Below are 20,184 nucleotides of genomic sequence, written 5' to 3'. Positions count from 1 at the left end.
TAATGTTTCTTTAAATCTATTGCTGACTCTTTCTTTGTCATCCAGATAAAAAGTGTCAGCAATAGTTTTAATGAAGCTTTAATTTAAATGGACCTTTGTGCAACTGACGGTTGCACAAAATTGTCTTATGTAATAAGACAGTAATGTGACGACATTTGTAGCCAACTTCGGAGCTTACCAAGTCTGCTAGATCAATAAGCTCTGGCTAGCTATTAGAATTACATACTAGATAAAACCATAGATATTTTAAGTAGACATGAACTGTAACGTATCTACATAACGAAATGATAATGAGACTAACTAAAAGCCCAAACAAAAAACCTCTCAACACGTTTAGTTCCCGACTGTACACAACATTGCATAAGCGAGTAAACGCGGGCCAGCGAGCGAGATCACTCATTCACTCATTATCACGTCGGTATCCAAACAGTATGGACGCATGTTAATACAAAATGTTACAAATAATACTCTATATCGCAGTGACTCTAACCGCAGTGTCGGCAGATTATAAGTACGAAACGAAATGGTGTCGGGTCCCCCTTGATCATTACGGATTTCAGAGGAATGAGACTTTTCAAATCAAGTACCTGGTGAATGAAGAGAGCTGGGATGGCAGTGGACCCATCTTCTTTTATACGGGCAATGAGGTTAGAAACTTTTTTGCTACTTTCGTGTTTTGGAAATCAATTTTAGTATTTCCTTTTCGTAATTTTCCATATTCTGTGTTTAGCTTTCAGGCGTAGTTTAGTGTATCTATATGTAGAAAATATGCTTGTCGTAGTATTATGTGTATAATATCTATTGAATCTAGTAATAGCCCATGATTATCGATAGATGTGGGTAGGTTCACCTACATTGTGATCGAAATATCCTAAGCCAGTTAGCAAAGTCTTAACGTTGCTGATTATCAAGGATGATCCCAATTAGAGGTAGATGTACTTAAACTACTTAAAGCATAATTCTGAGAAACAGATAATTCAGTTGGTTATCATTCATCAAAAACATATAAAAAGTTCCCCTTTTCTTTGTTTATTTATATGAATATGGTTGACGTCATTTTGTTCAAAAGCCGCATATGATTGACTTTGTCATCATAATAGATCAATTACTTTTGCTAGATGTAAAGTTAAATGTGTTTTAACGATGCGTAAAGATTTGATCTCGCTTCTTGACAATGTTCTCTGGCTAGAATCGGCTAGATCAATAATAAGTGACTGAGTTTTCTGAGTACATTTAACCTAAATTTGTTTTAATTATACCCACATTATTTCCTGAACTTCAAGAAATTGATCGTTTTCTACTTACATTTTAACCGTTTTTATGTAAAATTAGCATTTATAGGCCTTGCAATTCAATCACTTTTTGATTTGTCTCCTCAATTGGTCTTATCTGAAGTGGTAAATAATAATAAATATATTACGCTTTGTTATCTATTAATGTTATATTATTATTGTAAAATGGGACGCTCGCGAATTCCTCTGACCTCGTATAAAAAGTTCTGTATGGTTGATGGTAAACAATGTGCGATTTGTCTCGGGTTCGATGCCCGGTGATACCACTAGTTAACTGTAGTTCTTTGATGGTTTCAACTGCCGTTTGTAATGTGGCTGCTGGGATGTTTTTTACTTCATAATTATGTAAGTTTTTTTTGTTGCGGATAAAAGTCGGTGTTTTTCTATTAACAATTTGAAAAATTAAGTAGGTTGATATTCATATTCAATACTAGCAACTGCTGCGGGGAAATCCCTGCGGTTCCAGCCCTGTTCCATGGATACTTCTTCCCGCAAATGGATAAAAAGTAGTTCGATGGGTAGGTAGGACCTAAGTACCTACTATTAAATACTAATTACCCACATATTACAATTGTTATCAATGTCTAGACATTGGTATGTTCAAACTATTTTCTTAGAAGTATTTCGCTACACATAGCTAAGAAGTGCATAATTTGCAATTCATTTAGGTAGATATCGTGTTAAATTCCTGTTAGTGTAATGTTTCGTTAAATATGTAGGTATCTGTAAAATAAAAATACATTTTATTATTTTAATTAGTTTACATGATGAGGAAAATTTTGTGTTAATTGTTATTTTTCTAAGTGAATTACTTAGAAAAATAACAATTATACTTACCTAGTTTTCGAAATCCTGTTTTGTAACTTTACTATAAAATTAAGATAGCTTAAAAATACACCAAAGTATTTTGTTATTTCGTGGAATTTATATAAAAGTGTTGCCATATTAATGTCCTTCCTAAGAACGTAATATAATTATGTTTTTCTTGATTATATTTTAGGGTCAAATAGAAGTGTTTGCCAAGCACACGGGTTTCATGTGGGAGATCGCTCAGGAGTTCAGAGCGAAACTCGTGTTTGCTGAACATAGGTCAGTATGCACAAGATCAATCATTGTTATCATCCTATTACCGTCCACCTCTGAACCTAGGCCCAGTCCCTCCATAAGTGCCAGGGACAGTGGACACGCTTACAACTCTTTCATATCCTCACATGAGCATTTCTTTCGAAATCATCGTACATTTTAGTAGTAGGTACCCATGTGATACCCACAAGGCACTTGAAGCATTAACTTTTGTGTAACGGCTGTACCAATCAGACATTTATTAAAATATTGCTTCGATGGCCTTACCTAATTATAGGCCAAGAGTATATTATTGTCTTATTTCCACCTCCTCAATCCTCACCATCTTCCATCTCATCTTCCAGATACTATGGCGAGTCAATGCCCTTCGGTAACAAGTCCTTGGACAACGAACACATTGGGTACCTGTCTTCCGCACAAGCCCTCGCCGACTATGCTGTCTTGCTCAATGAGCTTCAAGGCAATACCATCAAGCCGAGGAATCCGGTCATCGCCTTCGGAGGTGAGTTTTGGAAGAAGAAGCTGTTCATACATTGTATACTAGATTTTAAAAACCTTAGAGAAGATGAGATTATTGCTGTCTGGCCAGCAGTCAACGATAAATTCTTTATAGTGTTTGGATAAATTAGAGATAATTTAAGCACCTACCTACCGCCTACAGATTACAGAGCTTTGACTTTGACTTTGACTTTGCCTGCCTTACACGTTAAACTGTAGGTCCCGGTTGTCATTTAACATCTTTGGCAGGACTCGGGAGATGATGAGCGGCCTGCCTAAGTAATAATTATATATTTTTTATATATTTGCTAATGATTTTTTTATAAAACGTGAAGATTAGGTACTTACCCTAAGTTTTGCCTGCCAACAAAGGAAATTGATGCAGAAGACAAGACACGTGTGATGGATATTTATTACGCCATTGTGTGAAAACAATAGAGCTTGCCAGACAGACAGCAGACAGTATAATGTAACATCTTATTACCTCTCTATTATTAAAAACGTTACCGGGGAAAATACAAAGAACTTCTGAATAACACGACATTTGTGACTTTTTAATAAAACGCACGTAATTGTTTCAATCGGACTGACTATTTTTTCTCTATGACACAGACAAGAAAGTTGCACAGATAAGTAATACTTATAAACTATTCTTACATAGATAGATAATGGATGGCGTTACTGTTAAGTGTTGTCTAATTAAATATATTTTGATAACTTTTTAACACCCCCACTTTATCAAAATAACAAAATTTTACACAATACAAGCCATCACAAATGCTTAACTATGCACTTAACACAATTCTACATGAAATGCAATATATAAGGCTATTATTTACATACAATACCAAGAGTTTTCATAAATTTATAATGCTTAATACCTGGTAAACCTTTGGTTAACAAGTCTGCTGGCATGTTGGCCGTTGACAAATATTTAGCTTCAATAATTTTATTTCTCAACACATCTCGAATGAAATGATATTTCACATCAATATGTTTAGAACGTTTATGTGATTGATAACTTTTAGCCAGCTTCAATGCACTCTGACTGTCATTATGTATTATAATTTTATAACAGGAACCTATTATTTCTAGTTCTAAATTCTGCAAGTAAATAGCTTCACGACATGCTTCAGACAGAGCCATATACTCAGCTTCACAACTGCTTAATGCTACAGTTTTTTGTTTTTTACTCTCCCATGATATTGGAGCACCTAGCTTCACAAAACAAAATCCTGTATAAGAGCGTCTGTCTATAGCATCACTAGCCCAATCAGCATCTACATATCCTACTAACTCTGGATTATCTTTAACATATTTCAAGCAGTAATTTTTTGTATGTGACAAATATTTTAAAATCCTCTTAGCATAAGACCAGTGTACATGAGAATAACAATTGTTAAACTGGCTTAAATAACTAACCGAATAAGCAATGTCAGGGCGTGTTAAAACAGCAAGATACATCAAACTTCCTATTAATTTTTGGTAAGGCAAGTTTTCTTCACAAACTTTTGACTTTTCAACATTCAGTTTACACTCTATTGGTGTTTCTACTGGATTACAATCAGACATATCAAACTTTTCTAATAATTGTTCAATATAATGCTCCTGATCTATTGTAATTACATTTGAATTCTTGTCAATATTAATTTTCATGCCCAAATATCGCTTAACTTGACCTAAATTTTTTATTTTGAATTTTTGACTCAAACTTTGTATTAAACAAGCAGTTTCATCTTTACAATTAGAAAATATCAGAAAGTCATCGACATAAAGACCAACAATTGTTTTCTTATTATCATGATTTTTAATAAAAACACATGGTTCCAGCTTACTTTTGCTATAACCCGAACTACACAATGCTTCCTCTACTCTTTTATACCAAGCAAGAGATGATTGCTTTAGACCATAAATTGCCTTATTTAACTTTAACACCTTATTAGGCGAATTTACAGGAAAGCCTTCAGGAAAATGCATGAAAATGTCCTCATCTAGGTAACCATTGAGAAAAGCTGTAGTAACGTCTAAGTGTGTGATATCCATATCTAATTGCACACTCATAGCAATCAGTAAACGCAAGGTGGAGTGTCTAATCACAGGGGAAAAAGTTTCTTGATAGTCAATACCAGCTTTTTGTGTAAAGCCTTTGGCCACTAGACGCGCACGATATCTCACTCTATTGTCAACATCTAACTTCTTTCTCAATACCCACTTACACTGCACTACACTCGCGTTGCTTGGAGTATCGACTACCTCCCACACTTGATTCTCTTCGAAAGATTGTAGCTCTTCAGCCATCGTCTGCAACCACTGTTGTTTCTCAGGACCACTGATAGCCTCAGCATATGTCAATCCATCTTCTCCTGTATCAATAGTGCTCATATTAGCAAATCCAAACCTCTCAGGCTTCTTCCTGGTTCTCTTTTCTTTTACTTCTGGTATATTAGGTTCTGCATGTATAGTTTCTGTAGCTTTTTCTGTTCTCTGACTTTTGTCACTGTCCTGTAGTGTTTCTCTAGCTTCTTCTGTACTCTGACTATCCTCACTGTCCTGTAGTGTTTCTGTAGTTTCTTCTGTACTCTGACTATTGTCGCTATCCTGTAGCAATTCTAGTTTCACCACAGATTCTTCTATATCATCCCCCACTGAATCTGTGTTCTCTATACAAACAGTGACTTTGTCTTGTCCTAGCTTCTGTTCTTGTATCACTACATCTCTACTTGTGGCAACCTGGTTTCTCGTTGGGTCATAAATTCTATACCCTTTGATGTTATCACAATAACCAACAAGTATGTGTTTCTTGGATTTTCTATCCCACTTTGTTCTTTTTTCTTTTGGTATATGTACCATAGTAGGACTCCCAAATATACGTAAATGGTTTAAATTGGGTTTCTTACCAAACCACATCTCATATGGAGTCTTTTCTATACCTGAAGCTGCTGACCTGTTCTTTAAATAAGTTGCAGTATTGGCTCCGCCCAAAACTTTTGTCCAAGCCCGCTTCAAAAGTAAGCATCGAGCTCTCTCCACGATGGTCCGGTTTGATCTCTCACTGAGTCCGTTCTGTTCTGGGGTGTAAACATTGGTTTTTTGATGTATTATTCCTTCATTTTTTAAGAAATTTTCAAAATCCTTACAACAATATTCCCAACCGTTGTCTGTTCGCAATATTTTTATTTTCTTGTTCTGATAATTCTCTGCCATCGACTTAAACTCTTTAAAATATGTCAATGTTTCACTTTTAGCCTTCAAAAAATATATAAAAGTCATTCGACTGAAGTCATCGATGAACAATAAGAAATATCTGGCACCACCTATCGATTTGCTCTCCATTGGTCCACATATATCTGAATGTACAATTTGTAGCAACTCGGTAGCTCTAGTGCCTGTGGAAAATGGCAATCTTACTTGCTTGCCCTCACAACAAATATCACAATTTAATTTACTTGTCACAAATGTGTCTGGATAAAACATCCCATCAACTAGACCTTGTTTCATCTTCTGCATATCTGTGCTGTTTATATGTCCAAGCCGCCTATGCCATGTCTGACCATCAGCTATTGATGCTGCAAGTAAACAGCTCTCAGTTTGCAACTTTAGTTTGTAAACACCATTTACTAATTCTGCTTCAGCCACAACATTGCCTGATTTATTCTTAATGAGGCATCTGCCTGGTTCAAATGCAACACTGTTTCCATTTCTTATCAATTCGCTTACAGATAAGAGGTTAGTTGTGAGTGTCGGCACACATAACACATTCTTCACTGTGATTTCGTAATTATAATTTGTCGAAACTTTTACGTCTCCAGAACATGATACTGGTACTTTCATTTCGTTTGCTACAACAATTTCTGGTAAACTTGTTGAAGTAGACCTGTTTGTCAACCAATTCTCGTTTGCAGTCATGTGCAAGCTCGCACCTGAATCCACATACCAGTCATATTTATTAAACTTTCCACTAAGAAAACAACACTGAAAGCGTTACTCTGTTTCTTCTTATCTGTTTTTTCGTTTAAAAGTGGACATTGGTTGCGATAATGGCCTGTTTCCTTGCATTTGTAACATGTTATTGTTTTTGCCGGTTTGACATTTGTATTTGACGTTGACGTACCGTGAGTCGATTCGTGTCTGTGGTTAACTTTGCCATGCTTCTTCTTCTGCCAACTTCGTGCAATTAATGCTGAGTTTCCCTCCATTTCATGAGAATCCACATTTTCCATATCTAACAATTTTGTTTTATGGAATCTGTAGTAATATGGATACCGGAATGTTCAATCGCCATAATCATAGGCATAAACTTCTCGGGTAAACCGGCTAGAAGCAATGAACCGACCCACTCATCGTTAATCACGAATCCTGTGCTGTTTAATTTTTGCGAAGTATCCACAATTTGTGTCACATAACTCGTCATATTATCACAATTTTCTAATCTAATAGATATAAGATGACGAAGCAAAGTAATTCTTCTCGAAAATCCTGAATCATCGAACAAAGCCTTTAATTTTGTCCACAATTCCTTCGTAGTCTTTGTCTCCCGTATGTGTACAAATAATGATGGATCTATAGTTAAGATCAATTTAGCTCGCGCTTTAGCATCTGCGATCTGCTGCGCTGCCTCCGTGTCTTCTTGTTTTAAGAATTTGGACGCGCCTTCAAGCACCAACAAATTTTCTACTGCAAACGCCCAATCGTCGTAGTTTTCGCGACCTTTGAGTTTTGGCACGTTTGACAGAAAATTGGAAGTCGTCATCTTGATGAAACTCGCGAAAATAAGCTAAAATAACTATATTTTACTGCAAAAATTCGGGTGAAGCCCATAACCTAATAAAACGCACGTAATTGTTTCAATCGGACTGACTATTTTTTCTCTATGACACAGACAAGAAAGTTGCACAGATAAGTAATACTTATAAACTATTCTTACATAGATAGATAATGGATGGCGTTACTGTTAAGTGTTGTCTAATTAAATATATTTTGATAACTTTTTAACACTTTTCTTACGTAGTTTATGACCAGTCTCTAATTTATAAATCTGTAATTTGTCAACATAAACTCTAATTACTTCGGAAATACCCAATATATGTTACGAACATTTACGTATATTTTAGTGTAGCATTTAGGTACAATAATTTACCAATCTATTCGTCGATATACCAATCGAAGCCCAAGACACAGTAATAATAAGGTCACGAGTCCAGGATCGGGCCCGATACCTTAAACTGTAATTTCCTTACCATAAACACTCCTTCACTAAAATCCTCTTCCCCTCATTCTTCTAGCAACCTTGTATATTTTTTCTTTACTCTTCCAGGTTCCTACGGGGGCATGTTAGCAGCATACTTTCGAATGAAGTTCCCGCACCTCGTGAGCGGTGCCATCGCAGCCTCCGCCCCTGTTCATATGTTCACTGGCATGGCACCCTGTGGAGTCTTCAACAGGCTGGTCACATCCAGCTTCAGGACTGTCAACAACAAATGCTCCAGCAATATTAGGGAGTCTTGGAGTGTTATCAAGTAAGAGTTGAGTTTACTCATGAGATCTTACAACGGTTTTTAATGCTTGAGAAAAGTTAGTGCACAGTCCTTTCCGATTATGTGGAAAGATGTAAAGACAATTTATTGTATGTCGTGCAAGCCAGTGAGTGGTTATATTGACATGTTAAATACTGAGTAAACAATGTATTTCATGACCAATGTCAGCATTAGAAGTTTACACAGATCTAGATATAAATTGTAGAAACATGAGTAGGTATCTTCATTTTCCTTTTGTCTTAGATAATTATGGGTATTTTCCCTATTTCTTTACGTATTCGATTCGTATTGAAAATCCACCACGTAAGAACATTCGTACAAGAATTACCTACGTAATAAAATTTCGATATTACTATTTCAGGAACTACTCTTCAACCGCCAACGGCTCAGAATTCCTCCACAAGACCTTCAACCTTTGCAGCCCCATCAAGAACGCGACAGACTTGACTGTTCTCTTGGAATTCTTGGAGTCCATGTACTCCACGCTGGCCATGGTGAACTATCCCTTCGCGTCGGACTTCCTGACCCCGTTACCTGCGGAGCCTGTCAGGGTTGTATGCCAGTATCTCAATGAGACCTTGACTGGTGATAAATTACTGCAGGTATGGAAGAAATTATAAAGATAGACTATCATTTGATCGTTTTTAATACATGTAAGTACCTTAAGTCAGATGAAATTACCACAGTAATTCTTTCATGAAAATATTGTTTTAGGCAATAGGCAAAGTTATGGACATCTTCACAAACTACGAGAAGAAGAATACGTGCGTAGATTACAAGAAAGGCGATGATTACGGCAACCTGGACGCTGCTGGATGTGATTTCCAGGTAAATATTATATGACAAGTACAAATAAAAGTTCCTGATGAATTAGAACTCCTTCCTTTTTGGGAAGTCCGTTACAATAATAGATTAGGTATAATAAAGAAAATATGAATTTAATGAAAAGCCGCCTCAATATAGAGGAAACTGTAAATACCGATAAAAAATCTACCATTCTTCTTTCTATTTATTTACACAAACTTTTTCTCCTTACAGGCGTGTACAGAGATGGTGATGCCAATGTGCTCTGATGGCCACAACGACATGTTCGAGCCGAAACCCTGGAACTACACAGAGTTTGCCGAGGAATGCCACAAGAAATACAATGTGTACCCTCGCCCAGAGATGGCGAAACTGGAGTATGGGGGCAACAGGCTCCAGGCAGCTTCGAATATCGTATTCAGTAATGGACTTCGTGATCCTTGGACAGGAGGTAGGCGTTATACCTGTTTAATCATATTATAAGCGATGCAAAGACCTTCTACCACTTTTTGTATAATAAATATAATCTGAGTTATTCATAAGCACTTTTGTAAAGCGCAGTCTATTTATAAAATTTGTAACTAGATACATCCCTCACGAATCAGAGTTATTAAAGCCGTAAACCTCGCTCAAATCGTACCTATAGCAACGACCACAAACTCCTGCTCATACACCTTATTATGTTTTTCCGTCTCCTAATTCCTCACTGTTATTTTCCAGGTGGCATCCTCGACAGTCTTAGCGATACTGTGAGAGCAGTAGTAATAATAGATGCTGCTCATCATCTCGACCTGATGCCCAGCAACCCCAGTGATCCCGAGCCCGTGAAGATAGCTCGGAACATCCACAAGCAACACATCGCTCGGTGGATAGACCAGTTCAGAGAACAAATGACACATACGCGTAGAACTTGACCTTTGTAACTATTTGACTGTTGATTATAAATACTTTTATGATTAATGTAATTTGTTTCTTTGTACCCTGTCTCGTGATCTTTTTAATAACATCAAGATGATTATGCGATTAGATAGGTACGTACTCTAACCAAGGGTGGCTATAGATGCCTGCACATCCATCTGATATGGTTAAGGATCTATGGCTTAGGTAGTATAGGAGTCACACATACGGGAGTCCTAGATATGGGAAATACATAAGGAAATAAAGAGGCGTTGTAGAACACAAATGACACATAAAGCAGTACATAAGGGAGGGCATTAAGCAGCCCTTGTCTACTGAGATATGAGGGGGTGTAGCAGTAAAATACAACAGAATAACAGTATTTCTCCAATTTTTTAATGGTATATTTCTTAAAAAGGCAGAATCACTAGTACACATAGGTTTCCTTTGCAAAAAAAAACTTTCATTTCCGTGTGACATTGACAATGACAGCAGATTGTCAAAGTTTTGTTTTGTTTGTTTGTTGATATTTGAGGTTATGTTATTCTGCTCTCAATATTGAAGATCGAAATAAATACTTAACCATGGAAATAGAAACGGAAGGTGAAATCAGTATACCTTCAGAGCCTGTGATGGTGACTACGTGTAAATACTGCAATGAGCCGGAGAACAAGCAGGACCGGCCGGGTCTGATCTGCGAGAGCTGCATCTGTTTCGTACATCTGACGTGCCTGAGGAGTTCCGGGACGCCGGGAGACTTCTCTTGTGATGTTTTCTTCGATTTCAACTGCGAAGACTGCTCTCCTAGTGGCAAGGAGGTTTTTACGAGGAATAGATTTCCTTGGTGAGTATACGAATTCAATTTATTGCACCTAGTGCAACAAGAACCGACTTCAGTAATAGACCTTAAACCTTCTGCTAAGTTTGATACATACTATGCTGAAAACTGCAAAATCGGTACAGTCAAACGCGAGACAATCGCGCACAAGCATACAGGTCAAACATTAAATTATCTGAAGTATATTATGCAAAAGATGGAAGCAGTATATTCAATTATTTATTTTTTGTATATATCACAGAGCTCTACACACATAGAGGTATCATCTTATTATCGCAATATGCTTGGATAAGTATACTATACTACATAAGTGTTTTTTGCAAACTCTGTTTATCTTACAGGGTAAATGTAATCCATCTGACTCTGCACCACCTGACCACACAGTCGTACGGCATCAGCAACCACGGCTACTTCCACTACAAGACCCACATATGCTCCTTCATCGACCGATGCTGGCAGTCACTATTCGGCGCTCAGACGTAAGTATGATACCTTACCTCTTTACAGCAGTTTTAAAGTTCAACTCATGGATTGTGGTTATCTTAATTCAGCTTAACTCAATAATTTTTTTAATGTACCCAAGAGACTCCATAACTATTGAGGCTTGAAAAATTCTTTCACTGTTGGGTAGCTACACTATCCTTGAGTGACATAGGTAATATTCAATATTCAGTAATTCTTCCATGTCAATAAGTATGGATAACTATTTCAATCTATCTACTAAATAGCTTAACTATCATCAGACCATCTTCCTGCCCTCATACCAATTTGATTTGGAATTGAGACTGCATGTTTTCTTCTTCCCTATTGTTCTATCTGTCATAAGTAAAATTCGTTCTTCTTATGTATCATTGCAGTAAGCAGAAAAAGAACTGGGTGGGAACGATAGCGGGAGTGCTCTCCGTGTACAACAAACTGTTCTTCAAGTCAGGGTCATCAGTGCTCGGGGAGACCGGTTGGTGGAAACTGCTGCACAACTTCTCACCTGCTGTTGCTGCTCATATCAGTAAGATTTGTTCAAAGAATTTATGCCAGACTCGATTAAATAAAAGTGTGTGTCTTTAATATTATTCTCACTCATCATGCTCGCAAGTTTGTCAATACTCTTTACTCAATATTAATGTTTTCAGTACAAGAAATAGCAAGGGACAAGCCTAGAGGTCGACCTCGGAATCAGTTATCTATTGACAAGAATCTATTGCTTTTCAAAGTCACTGAAATGGGTATGTATAAATCTATACTAATATTATAAAGCTGAAGAGTTTGTTTGTTTGAACGCGCTAATCTCAGGAACTACTGGTCCGATTTGAACAATTCTTTCGGTGTTAGATAGCTCATTTATCGAGGAAGGCTATAGGCTACTTTTTATCGTTCGTGCAGAGGTTCCCACGGGATGCGTTTGAAACCGCTGGCAGAAGCTAGTTTTTAATAAAAAATTAGTATAATAATGAAATGAGGTTTTGCAAGTACATAATCTATCTGGTTTTAACTACGAGTACTTCATACTTGAATGTTCACTGGTTTCCTGTTTACCTCAGGCTACAAGGACTTGATTAACAATGAGAGCAGCTCTACCGCGTCTTCTGAGCCTGTGCCGTGCAAGAAGAGGCGAGTAGACTCTGACGAACTGAGCGGCGTCTCCAGCACCTCGTATTATGATCAGCTGGATTCTGATGGCAGGTAAGCTGCTGAAGGTTCGAGGTTGTTGGAAAGAATTACCGTAGCCTTGTATGTAACATAGATAGAGGACTCTAGAAGAAACGTAGATAATGGGTCAGTCTGACAATCCAATTTTTCCAACCCAGCGAGACTTTTTGACACCAATGACGGCGGAAGAAAAGATTGTTTCACCCTGAATTCAAAAGTCTGAAATCGCTTATCACCTCCTCCGGAAAATAATAAGCTTCAGCAAGCCTATTACATATATTATGGATATTAAAATATAAAAAAATATAAAAAAATATAAAAAATATAAAATAAAAAAGTCGTGGTGGCCTAGTGGGTAAAGGACCAACCTCAAGTACGAGGGCGCGGGTTCGATCCCAGGTCAGGCAAGTACCAATGCAACTTTTCTAAGTTTGTATGTACTTTCTAAGTATATCTTAGACACCATTGGCTGTGTTTCGGATGGCACGTTAAACTGTAGGTCCCGGCTGTCATTGAACATCCTTGGCAGTCGTTATGGGTAGTCAGAAGCCAGTAAGTCTGACACCAGTCTAACCAAGGGGTATTGGGTTGCCCGGGTAACTGGGTTGAGGAGGTCAGGCAGGGCAGTCGCTTCTTGTAAAGCACTGGTACTCAGCTGAATCCGGTTGGACTGGAAGCCGACCCCAACATGATTGGGAAAAGGCTCGGAGGATGAGGATGATGGATATTAAAATATCCATTCTTGCTGAAGCTTATTATTTTCTGTATAAGAAGAGGCCTCAGCCCTTCAGTGGGACTATTACAATGATGCCTAATATTGTTGTAGGAACGAGATAGGCGACGAGAGCACGTTTGACGAGTCACTCAGCATGCTGACACACAAAGACTCGTACTCAGATCTCGAGTTCAGAGGGTTCGAGTTCCCAACCGCCAACCGGATCATGCCCGTGCAAGTAAGTTATTATTATAGCAATAATTGCACTGCATTATGTAATGGAAAGGCTGGCAAATTTTAAAATAAATATGCTACCTTTTTACGAGTTTTGTCGTAAGTTAAGTCTTGGTGTAAAAATTAATGGAAAAATGTTATGACCGTTTTAAGCGGTCATGTATTTTCGACTAAATAGTGTACTAAATAAAAGGTCTTGCTCCATTGGGAGAAATTATCTATTCGCCATTTGAACTTCCTCATAGTCAAAAAGACTAATCTCGTGGTTGGAACAGAAAAACAAACTACGACTAATACATTTCATACTTCAGTAGACAGGCTTATTCAAACTCAATCAAATTCTACTAAACCTTGTCTTCAATTTCTAAAATCTCCTATCTTCCCAGAGCGACTCTTCAAGCATACACTCCTTCCAACAATCAATGCTGTACTACGACTCGGACTCCCGAAGCGGTTCAGAACACGAAGCCAGGAAGACCTTCGACAGGCCCAAGAAACCACCTCCAGAAGAAAGACCGATCAGAAGAGAGTCATTATTCTCTACAGAATTAAACTCTGTAGGTAACCCCTGGGAGGAACCTCTTCCGAAACCTGATCCGAACCTGGTGGAACTGACTCAGTATCAGGAGGTACAGCTTCTGAAAAAGGTGGAGAATCTGATACCGAAGGTCAAGGATCCTAATAAGAAGGGTCATTTGAGCAGGCTGAGGGCTAAATTGGCGCTGAGAAGGTTGAAGAGACATAAGCATCTGCCTATATTTGATTTGGATAAGTGAGTAAATATGTATTTTTTTAATGTAACTTGTAGGTACATGCTGGGTTTTAGGTTTAATTATTAATTTAGTTCGATTAAATGAAACACTCTATATTTGGATGAAATAAATAACTGTCTCCTGATCAGGAAGCTTTTCAGAAACTTTACACTGTACCGCTTTTTTGGCAATTTTGTTTATTTTGTAAATATGATTTGTGTTCGTTTTTAGAGAGGTGAAGTTACTGGGCGGCTATATGACTGAAGATCCCAGAGTCGTAGTCAATGCTGAAAGAGTTCTGGATCGTTTCCAGAGATCGGTAAGTTCAATTATATGTACTTTGCAAAAATGATCAAGAGTTAAACCAATCCAACCGGATGTTATATCAAATTCCAAATACCTCAGTTTACCTGCAACAAAACAACTGTTGTCTAGAATTTATAATATTAAAAGGAGTTATTTACATATTTTTTTGTTATTTCAGTACCTTATAGACAACCTCTGTGGCACTATAGCAAGTACCAACTATGGTACTCTGTTGCTATCCAACATAGAGGCGACACCGTTCCGCTCGCTACACTCGGGCGCCACGCTGAAGCCCTATATACGACGTGACGGGGACTCCGCCCCAACGTGGTTGAAGTTGACTGACGAGCTTCTAAGGAAGACTAACAGGTGATTGAAGGAAATAAGATTTGCAGCCCTGGAGCATAGATTTATTATTCTGAAATAATTTCGTTTGATGAGTACATTATGTTCTTCAGCCATATTGGCACTGATTATACTTATCTCCTTAAACCTGTTGAAGCAGGCGATTTGTTAAAAAAACTTCCTCATGTTATGTACCTATATTTAGTTTTAATACTATTTAGTCTATGTGAATAGCTTGCGGTTTTAAATAAAAAATCGAATGCATAATGTACTTTGTAGACATATAAAGGACTACGAGCCTCCTCCCCGCGCGACCATAGACTACTCGTACGTGCGGCCGCAGCACATCGCCGCCGTCAACAATCTCTGTGCACAGTTCTTCTGGCCTGGGATCGATAGTAAGTATCCCATACTAATCCATACCATCCAGTAATCCATACCTCACTCTCATTCTATAACACTAATTTCTCGAAAAAAAAAATACCAACATGAAGGGACTTTAAAAGGTTTAAACTGGGGTTACAAAATTTCTGCAGCACTTCAAAGGCTCGCCATTATTTAAACGCAAAAGCGCGTTCTTTTACTTTTTATCTGGTCAATATTTCATGTCCTAATAAATTCAAGCTGTCGTTTTTATACCAAAAACTCCTTTGCAGCCATGATAAGTCGGAAACTAACTGCACTATTCTTAAAACATCCAAATTAAAAAAGTCCTCTGTTTGGGAGGTCGTAGTTGGTTAAAAAGTAGGACCTTTTGTACTGACAAGAAACGATGGTCATAGCTATTCCCTGCCATTTCTTCATAAACTCTTTGCCTCCAACAGTGACAGAAGCCCTACAGTATCCTGAATTCAGCTGCGTGGTAACATACAAGAAGCTGGTGATAGGTTTCGCGTTCCTGGTGCCTGATGTGCGACACAACGAGGCTTACATCTCCTTCGTGCTGACTCGGCCGGAGTGGAGGAACGCTAAGATTGCAACCTTCATGCTGTACCACTTGTTACAGGTAGGTATTACTTTGTAGTGTGCATCAGGGTAGCAACTAATGACAGCTGGTAGCAATTAGGTAGCAACCCTCTATATGTATTTTGAGGCAATATGAGTGTCAGCGATTCTGGTGCACACACTATGAAGACATTGAAAATGTGATGACCCAATTTACGGTCCAATAATAAAAAAAAACTGTCAGTCTTACATGGATAATAATGAGCGAAGTAGTTCCCACAGAAGGCGAGTGAAACCGCTTGTGGAAGCTAGTATATAAGCGTGTAGCTATTATAATATTATATGTGCTTTTTTCTTCACAGACTTGTACAGGACAGGATGTAACACTACATGTATCACCAACGAATTCAGCCATATTCCTGTACCAGAAGTTTGGCTTCAAAGTAAGTATAATAAATACGAATTCAATTTTCATTTTGGGTTTTGTATGTGTTTGAATGTGATGCTACTACTGAACTAATTTGTTTTAGTAGGAGATTCTGATGATAGTTGATGATGAGCTTGATATTTAAACAATGAAAAAATACAACTTTGTACAAAAATTTAGCTTATTTATTACTGTGGCTTAGATATAAACCCTTCATACAACAAGTAATCATAGATCTTCCTAGTTTTGTTCACATCTATTTTCACTATCCTCCTTGCATCTAGCAAACGGAGGAAGCCCATTTTACTGTTCTGAGTGATCAGTTGCTGCTTAATTTCTAAGTAGTTCTCTGGCACCAGTCTTAAGTTAGAACATAGAACCTTCTCTGCTTCTGTGAGCCTGTTGAACCCTGGCAGGTCAACTATCTCCAGTGGCATTGACGTCCTCTTATACTTAAGTAACTGATTGTTCTTCCCAAACAAGAGTGCATTCTTCACAGGTGACTGGCTATCGTACTTCTTAGACATCACATTTGTAGCATGTTTCTGTTCCTTAACAACTAAATCGTTTTCTTTCTTCAACTGCTTGTACAACTTGGCAGCATACAGAGTCTTGATTCCGTTCCGACGGTACTCTGACAGTCTTGATAATCTCTGCATTAGCTCATGTTCTAAACTGATGGACTCCATGAATGTGTCAAATTGCATACCTGTCATGAACTGCATAAATGATAGTAACCTCTCACATTTCTGCCTGGTGAGTGTGGAGTCATACTTCTGTAACCATGATATCAATTTATTTGGCATTATTAGACCATGGTTCTGAATGATCTTGTATCTCCTGCGTCTCTCTTTTAGTCTAGTGTTTAAGGAACTGACCAGAGACACCTTCAGTGAGTTCATACATTCTTCTTCTTCCTCATCATCTTCATCAGAGTAACTGTCTTCTATATTAAAAATACTTTCTGCATTGTGATCATAGCTGAGTTCAAACTCTGACCGGTAGGCATTGTAACCTGCCAAATGCTGGTCAGCATTGTTGTTCCTTGGTGGGTTGGTGCATGTCTCTGTACTGTATAAATAAGGTATCAAAGGTTTCGGAAACAAAGATTGTTCAGTCTCAGGTAAAAGCTTCAATTCCTTATACTGAACATTTTCTATGTAATACTTCTTGTAATGTTCCTGACATTCCAGTTTTGATCTTGTGTGTACACTCTTAGATATTTCTTCCCAATTTCCATAGCCATATGTGGACAGTGCAGAGAGTAGCTTACATTCTTCTTTAGCAGACCAGTTGCAGTTGTCGAACAAAGGGAAGTCGTTCCTTCGCACGGCATACTTGTGGTCATTTTTGTGAGAGCCCACTTCCTGGCCGGAGGCGAAACATGCGGTGCACAAATTAGTATCACATTCAACACATTCTATGAAGGGCTCGTGGGCAATCTCGCCGCACGAGTCGCATTTACTTTGTAATGTTATATCGTTGGACATTGTTTACAGGTTGAGGAGTTAATACAAGACTTCTACGAAAAGTACTACGACATCGATTACAAAGGCTGTCGTCACGCTCTTTTCCTTAGGCTTGTACGATAAATAAATAGTTTAATAACTTCATGGGTACGTTTGGTTTCATTTATAAATAGTACCCGCCTAGTAAAAAATAACAGAAACCGCAGAAAACAACTGTTTATCTGTCAGACTGACAATGACATTTTCAATACAAAGCGTCAAAATGACATTAACGACAATGTTCTCAATGCACAGTATATTATTTTGCTTCAAAAGCGGACATCATCTTTTTATTGTAAATTCTGAAGGATATAACTGTTATATAATATAATATGAAACACCAGTTTGAATATATTTCTTAATTTTGAAGCTACGAGAGTTTTTTTGAAAGGTCAATGAACTTTGTCAAAAAGTTTTTTGCAGATATTTCCCAAAATAACAAGCTCTCGCTTTATTTAAAATTAACCATGAATTGAAGGTTGTTTTAATAATATTGTGTATAAATTACAAGTCTTTGCTTTCGCTGGAATGCGAGAAAAAAAATATTTGTTTAATTTTGCAAAATAAATTATATAAATTTTTCTATACGACATTAGCATTTTGTTTTACCACCAAAATACACTCTAGTTATGTAGCGTCTTACTGTGAAAAATTGGAACATTTAACGTGCAGGACTTCAGAGCTATAACGTTTCTAAGTTTTTTAACAATTTCTATGGAAATAGGGTTGTCAAAAAAAGCATGAGTTTATTTAATGGGACTATACGGTGTGATGAAATACAGTTCTAGATTATGTTATTTAGGTATGTTATGGAAAAATTGCACAATATCTATTAGCAACATTTGTTAAAAAATATTGAACCACCTCGAGATAAAACAAATGTGGAATATCAGTTTTTTATTTTATAATAATATGAAAGCAAAATACATGAAGCATGAATGCTACCGGAGGTGAAGCAGGAACCAAAAACGCAGTTGAAACTGCGGTGGATAGCCAGTATTAAAATTTAAGTTTATGAAAGAAAAGGGAATTACCAAAAAAAAAACAAATATCAGTTTACGCCACATCTTCAGTATCTGAAATAATGAGGATTTTGTCTGAAGTTAGTTCCACTTCTTCAAATTCGAAAATAGAATCCGTTGGGATATAACGCACATTGTCCATTGTCACTTCCAACAGAGAATAAACCTTTGGGGGTAAAGATTTTTTAGGTGTACTTCTTTTATTGTGGGATATGGTAGATAAATATGGATCAGATGATTCAAGTCCACGGTGAAATAAGTCTGTGATAGTTATTTCAAATTAAAACTAAAACACTGTCATGTATGCCACCATGAATGGCATCTCAGGAAACAATTGACCAATAATTTTAAAATCCATATTAAGAAGACAAAAATAAAATTACGGTGACTGTAATTTAAGAGAAATCAAAGAGTTGGGTGACAACAGCAAAACTGAATACAATTTTAAGTCTTATAACCCCCTTATAACCAACAAATAGGTACATGGCGTAATGCTAATTTTAATATTATGTGATAAAAATAAGATAAAAGAGACAGATATTATATTATAGGAATTTTAAAAGACCTTTTCTTTGACTTCTGTCATCTACTAAACCTTAAATAAATATAACGACCATCACTGAAGTAAACCATACACTTGAGTGACAACCCTAAATTAAAATTTTAAAATTTAATATCTCCGAAGTCCTATGTTTAAAGTATCTAGTTTTTTTTGTGGGAGTAATAGGTACAGCAACTAATAATATGGCATTTGAAAAAAATGCTAATATTGCAGGACATCTCAGAAAAAAAATAAAAACTAAATACCAGAAAAAAAATTTTTTCGTCGAGACTAGTCGAGATTTTTTAACTTTTTCAATATAAATAGGTGCCTGAAATACATTTGAATCATAACCAAAAAACATGTAATGGAAAAAAATATTAAAAACGGAAATAAAACGTTTCTTTGGTTTCTATGGACTTTTCTCGATTTTCAATATTTTTCGAAAACTATGATAGATAACGTCACCGGAGTTTTATTAGGGGATTTGTTCGATTTCTACCTTTCTAAATAGCATATAAAATGAGGATGTCCGCGTTTGAGGCAAAATTACACACTGTGCAATGTTACTATCTGTAAATTATGTAGTTTTCGTATCAAATCAAAATACAATGCTGAAATGCTATAAAATTCAAGATTGTTCTTCTTATTATCGAGCTTGACTATAATTTATACTAGGAAAAATTACTCTTCTTTTTTGGTATTCAGTTATATTTCAAGAGACAAGCGCGGCTCTTTTACATCTCTATATTAACTAAACAATGCCGAACTATGTAGCAAAAAAACTACTGCTTAT

General features: G+C 37.0%; 3 protein-coding genes across 3 annotated transcripts; 2 read left to right on the top strand and 1 right to left on the bottom strand.

The window, feature by feature from the left end:
- The first annotated feature begins 367 nt into the window (after window positions 1-367).
- Window positions 368-10,171, top strand: LOC110380723 (lysosomal Pro-X carboxypeptidase). The gene is made up of 8 exons (XM_021340804.3): window positions 368-647; window positions 2,293-2,381; window positions 2,720-2,877; window positions 8,188-8,389; window positions 8,769-9,009; window positions 9,122-9,235; window positions 9,446-9,662; window positions 9,932-10,171. The coding sequence occupies exons 1-8, from the start codon at window positions 453-455 to the stop codon at window positions 10,123-10,125; spliced, it is 1,410 nt and encodes a 469-aa protein (XP_021196479.3). The 5' UTR covers window positions 368-452; the 3' UTR covers window positions 10,126-10,171.
- Window positions 10,172-10,623: 452 nt separating this feature from the next.
- Window positions 10,624-17,936, top strand: LOC110380718 (cysteine-rich protein 2-binding protein). Its single transcript, XM_064043464.1, has 13 exons — window positions 10,624-10,952; window positions 11,288-11,425; window positions 11,804-11,952; window positions 12,077-12,169; window positions 12,485-12,626; window positions 13,420-13,546; window positions 13,929-14,314; window positions 14,526-14,613; window positions 14,779-14,969; window positions 15,225-15,343; window positions 15,770-15,951; window positions 16,253-16,333; window positions 17,817-17,936. The coding sequence occupies exons 1-13, from the start codon at window positions 10,693-10,695 to the stop codon at window positions 17,907-17,909; spliced, it is 2,049 nt and encodes a 682-aa protein (XP_063899534.1). The 5' UTR covers window positions 10,624-10,692; the 3' UTR covers window positions 17,910-17,936.
- Ada2a (transcriptional Adaptor 2a) lies at window positions 16,488-17,818 on the bottom strand. The gene has a single exon (XM_021340801.3). It carries the CDS (start codon window positions 17,805-17,807, stop codon window positions 16,506-16,508), a length of 1,302 nt encoding a protein of 433 aa, XP_021196476.2. The 5' UTR covers window positions 17,808-17,818; the 3' UTR covers window positions 16,488-16,505.
- Window positions 17,937-20,184: the final 2,248 nt, after the last annotated feature.

The sequence above is a fragment of the Helicoverpa armigera genome, chromosome 3, assembly GCF_030705265.1.
Source record: "Helicoverpa armigera isolate CAAS_96S chromosome 3, ASM3070526v1, whole genome shotgun sequence".
Classification (NCBI taxonomy): Eukaryota; Metazoa; Arthropoda; class Insecta; order Lepidoptera; family Noctuidae; genus Helicoverpa; species Helicoverpa armigera.
Note: the sequence above shows the minus strand (reverse complement) of the source record. Positions and strands in the feature narration are given on the sequence as shown.

What these genes read in the sequence shown, in the direction of transcription:
- LOC110380723 (XM_021340804.3), top strand. Translation starts at nt 453, where the DNA reads ATGTTACAAATAATACTCTATATCGCAGTGACTCTAACCGCAGTGTCG. An exon ending in CTCGTGTTTGCTGAACATAG is followed by an intron (nt 2,382 to 2,719) that starts GTCAGTATGCAC and finishes CTCATCTTCCAG; the next exon opens with ATACTATGGCGAGTCAATGC. An exon ending in GAGTCTTGGAGTGTTATCAA is followed by an intron (nt 8,390 to 8,768) that starts GTAAGAGTTGAG and finishes TTACTATTTCAG; the next exon opens with GAACTACTCTTCAACCGCCA.
- LOC110380718 (XM_064043464.1), top strand. Translation starts at nt 10,693, where the DNA reads ATGGAAATAGAAACGGAAGGTGAAATCAGTATACCTTCAGAGCCTGTG. An exon ending in ACGAGGAATAGATTTCCTTG is followed by an intron (nt 10,953 to 11,287) that starts GTGAGTATACGA and finishes TTTATCTTACAG; the next exon opens with GGTAAATGTAATCCATCTGA. An exon ending in TCACTATTCGGCGCTCAGAC is followed by an intron (nt 11,426 to 11,803) that starts GTAAGTATGATA and finishes GTATCATTGCAG; the next exon opens with TAAGCAGAAAAAGAACTGGG.
- Ada2a (XM_021340801.3), bottom strand. Translation starts at nt 17,807, where the DNA reads ATGTCCAACGATATAACATTACAAAGTAAATGCGACTCGTGCGGCGAG.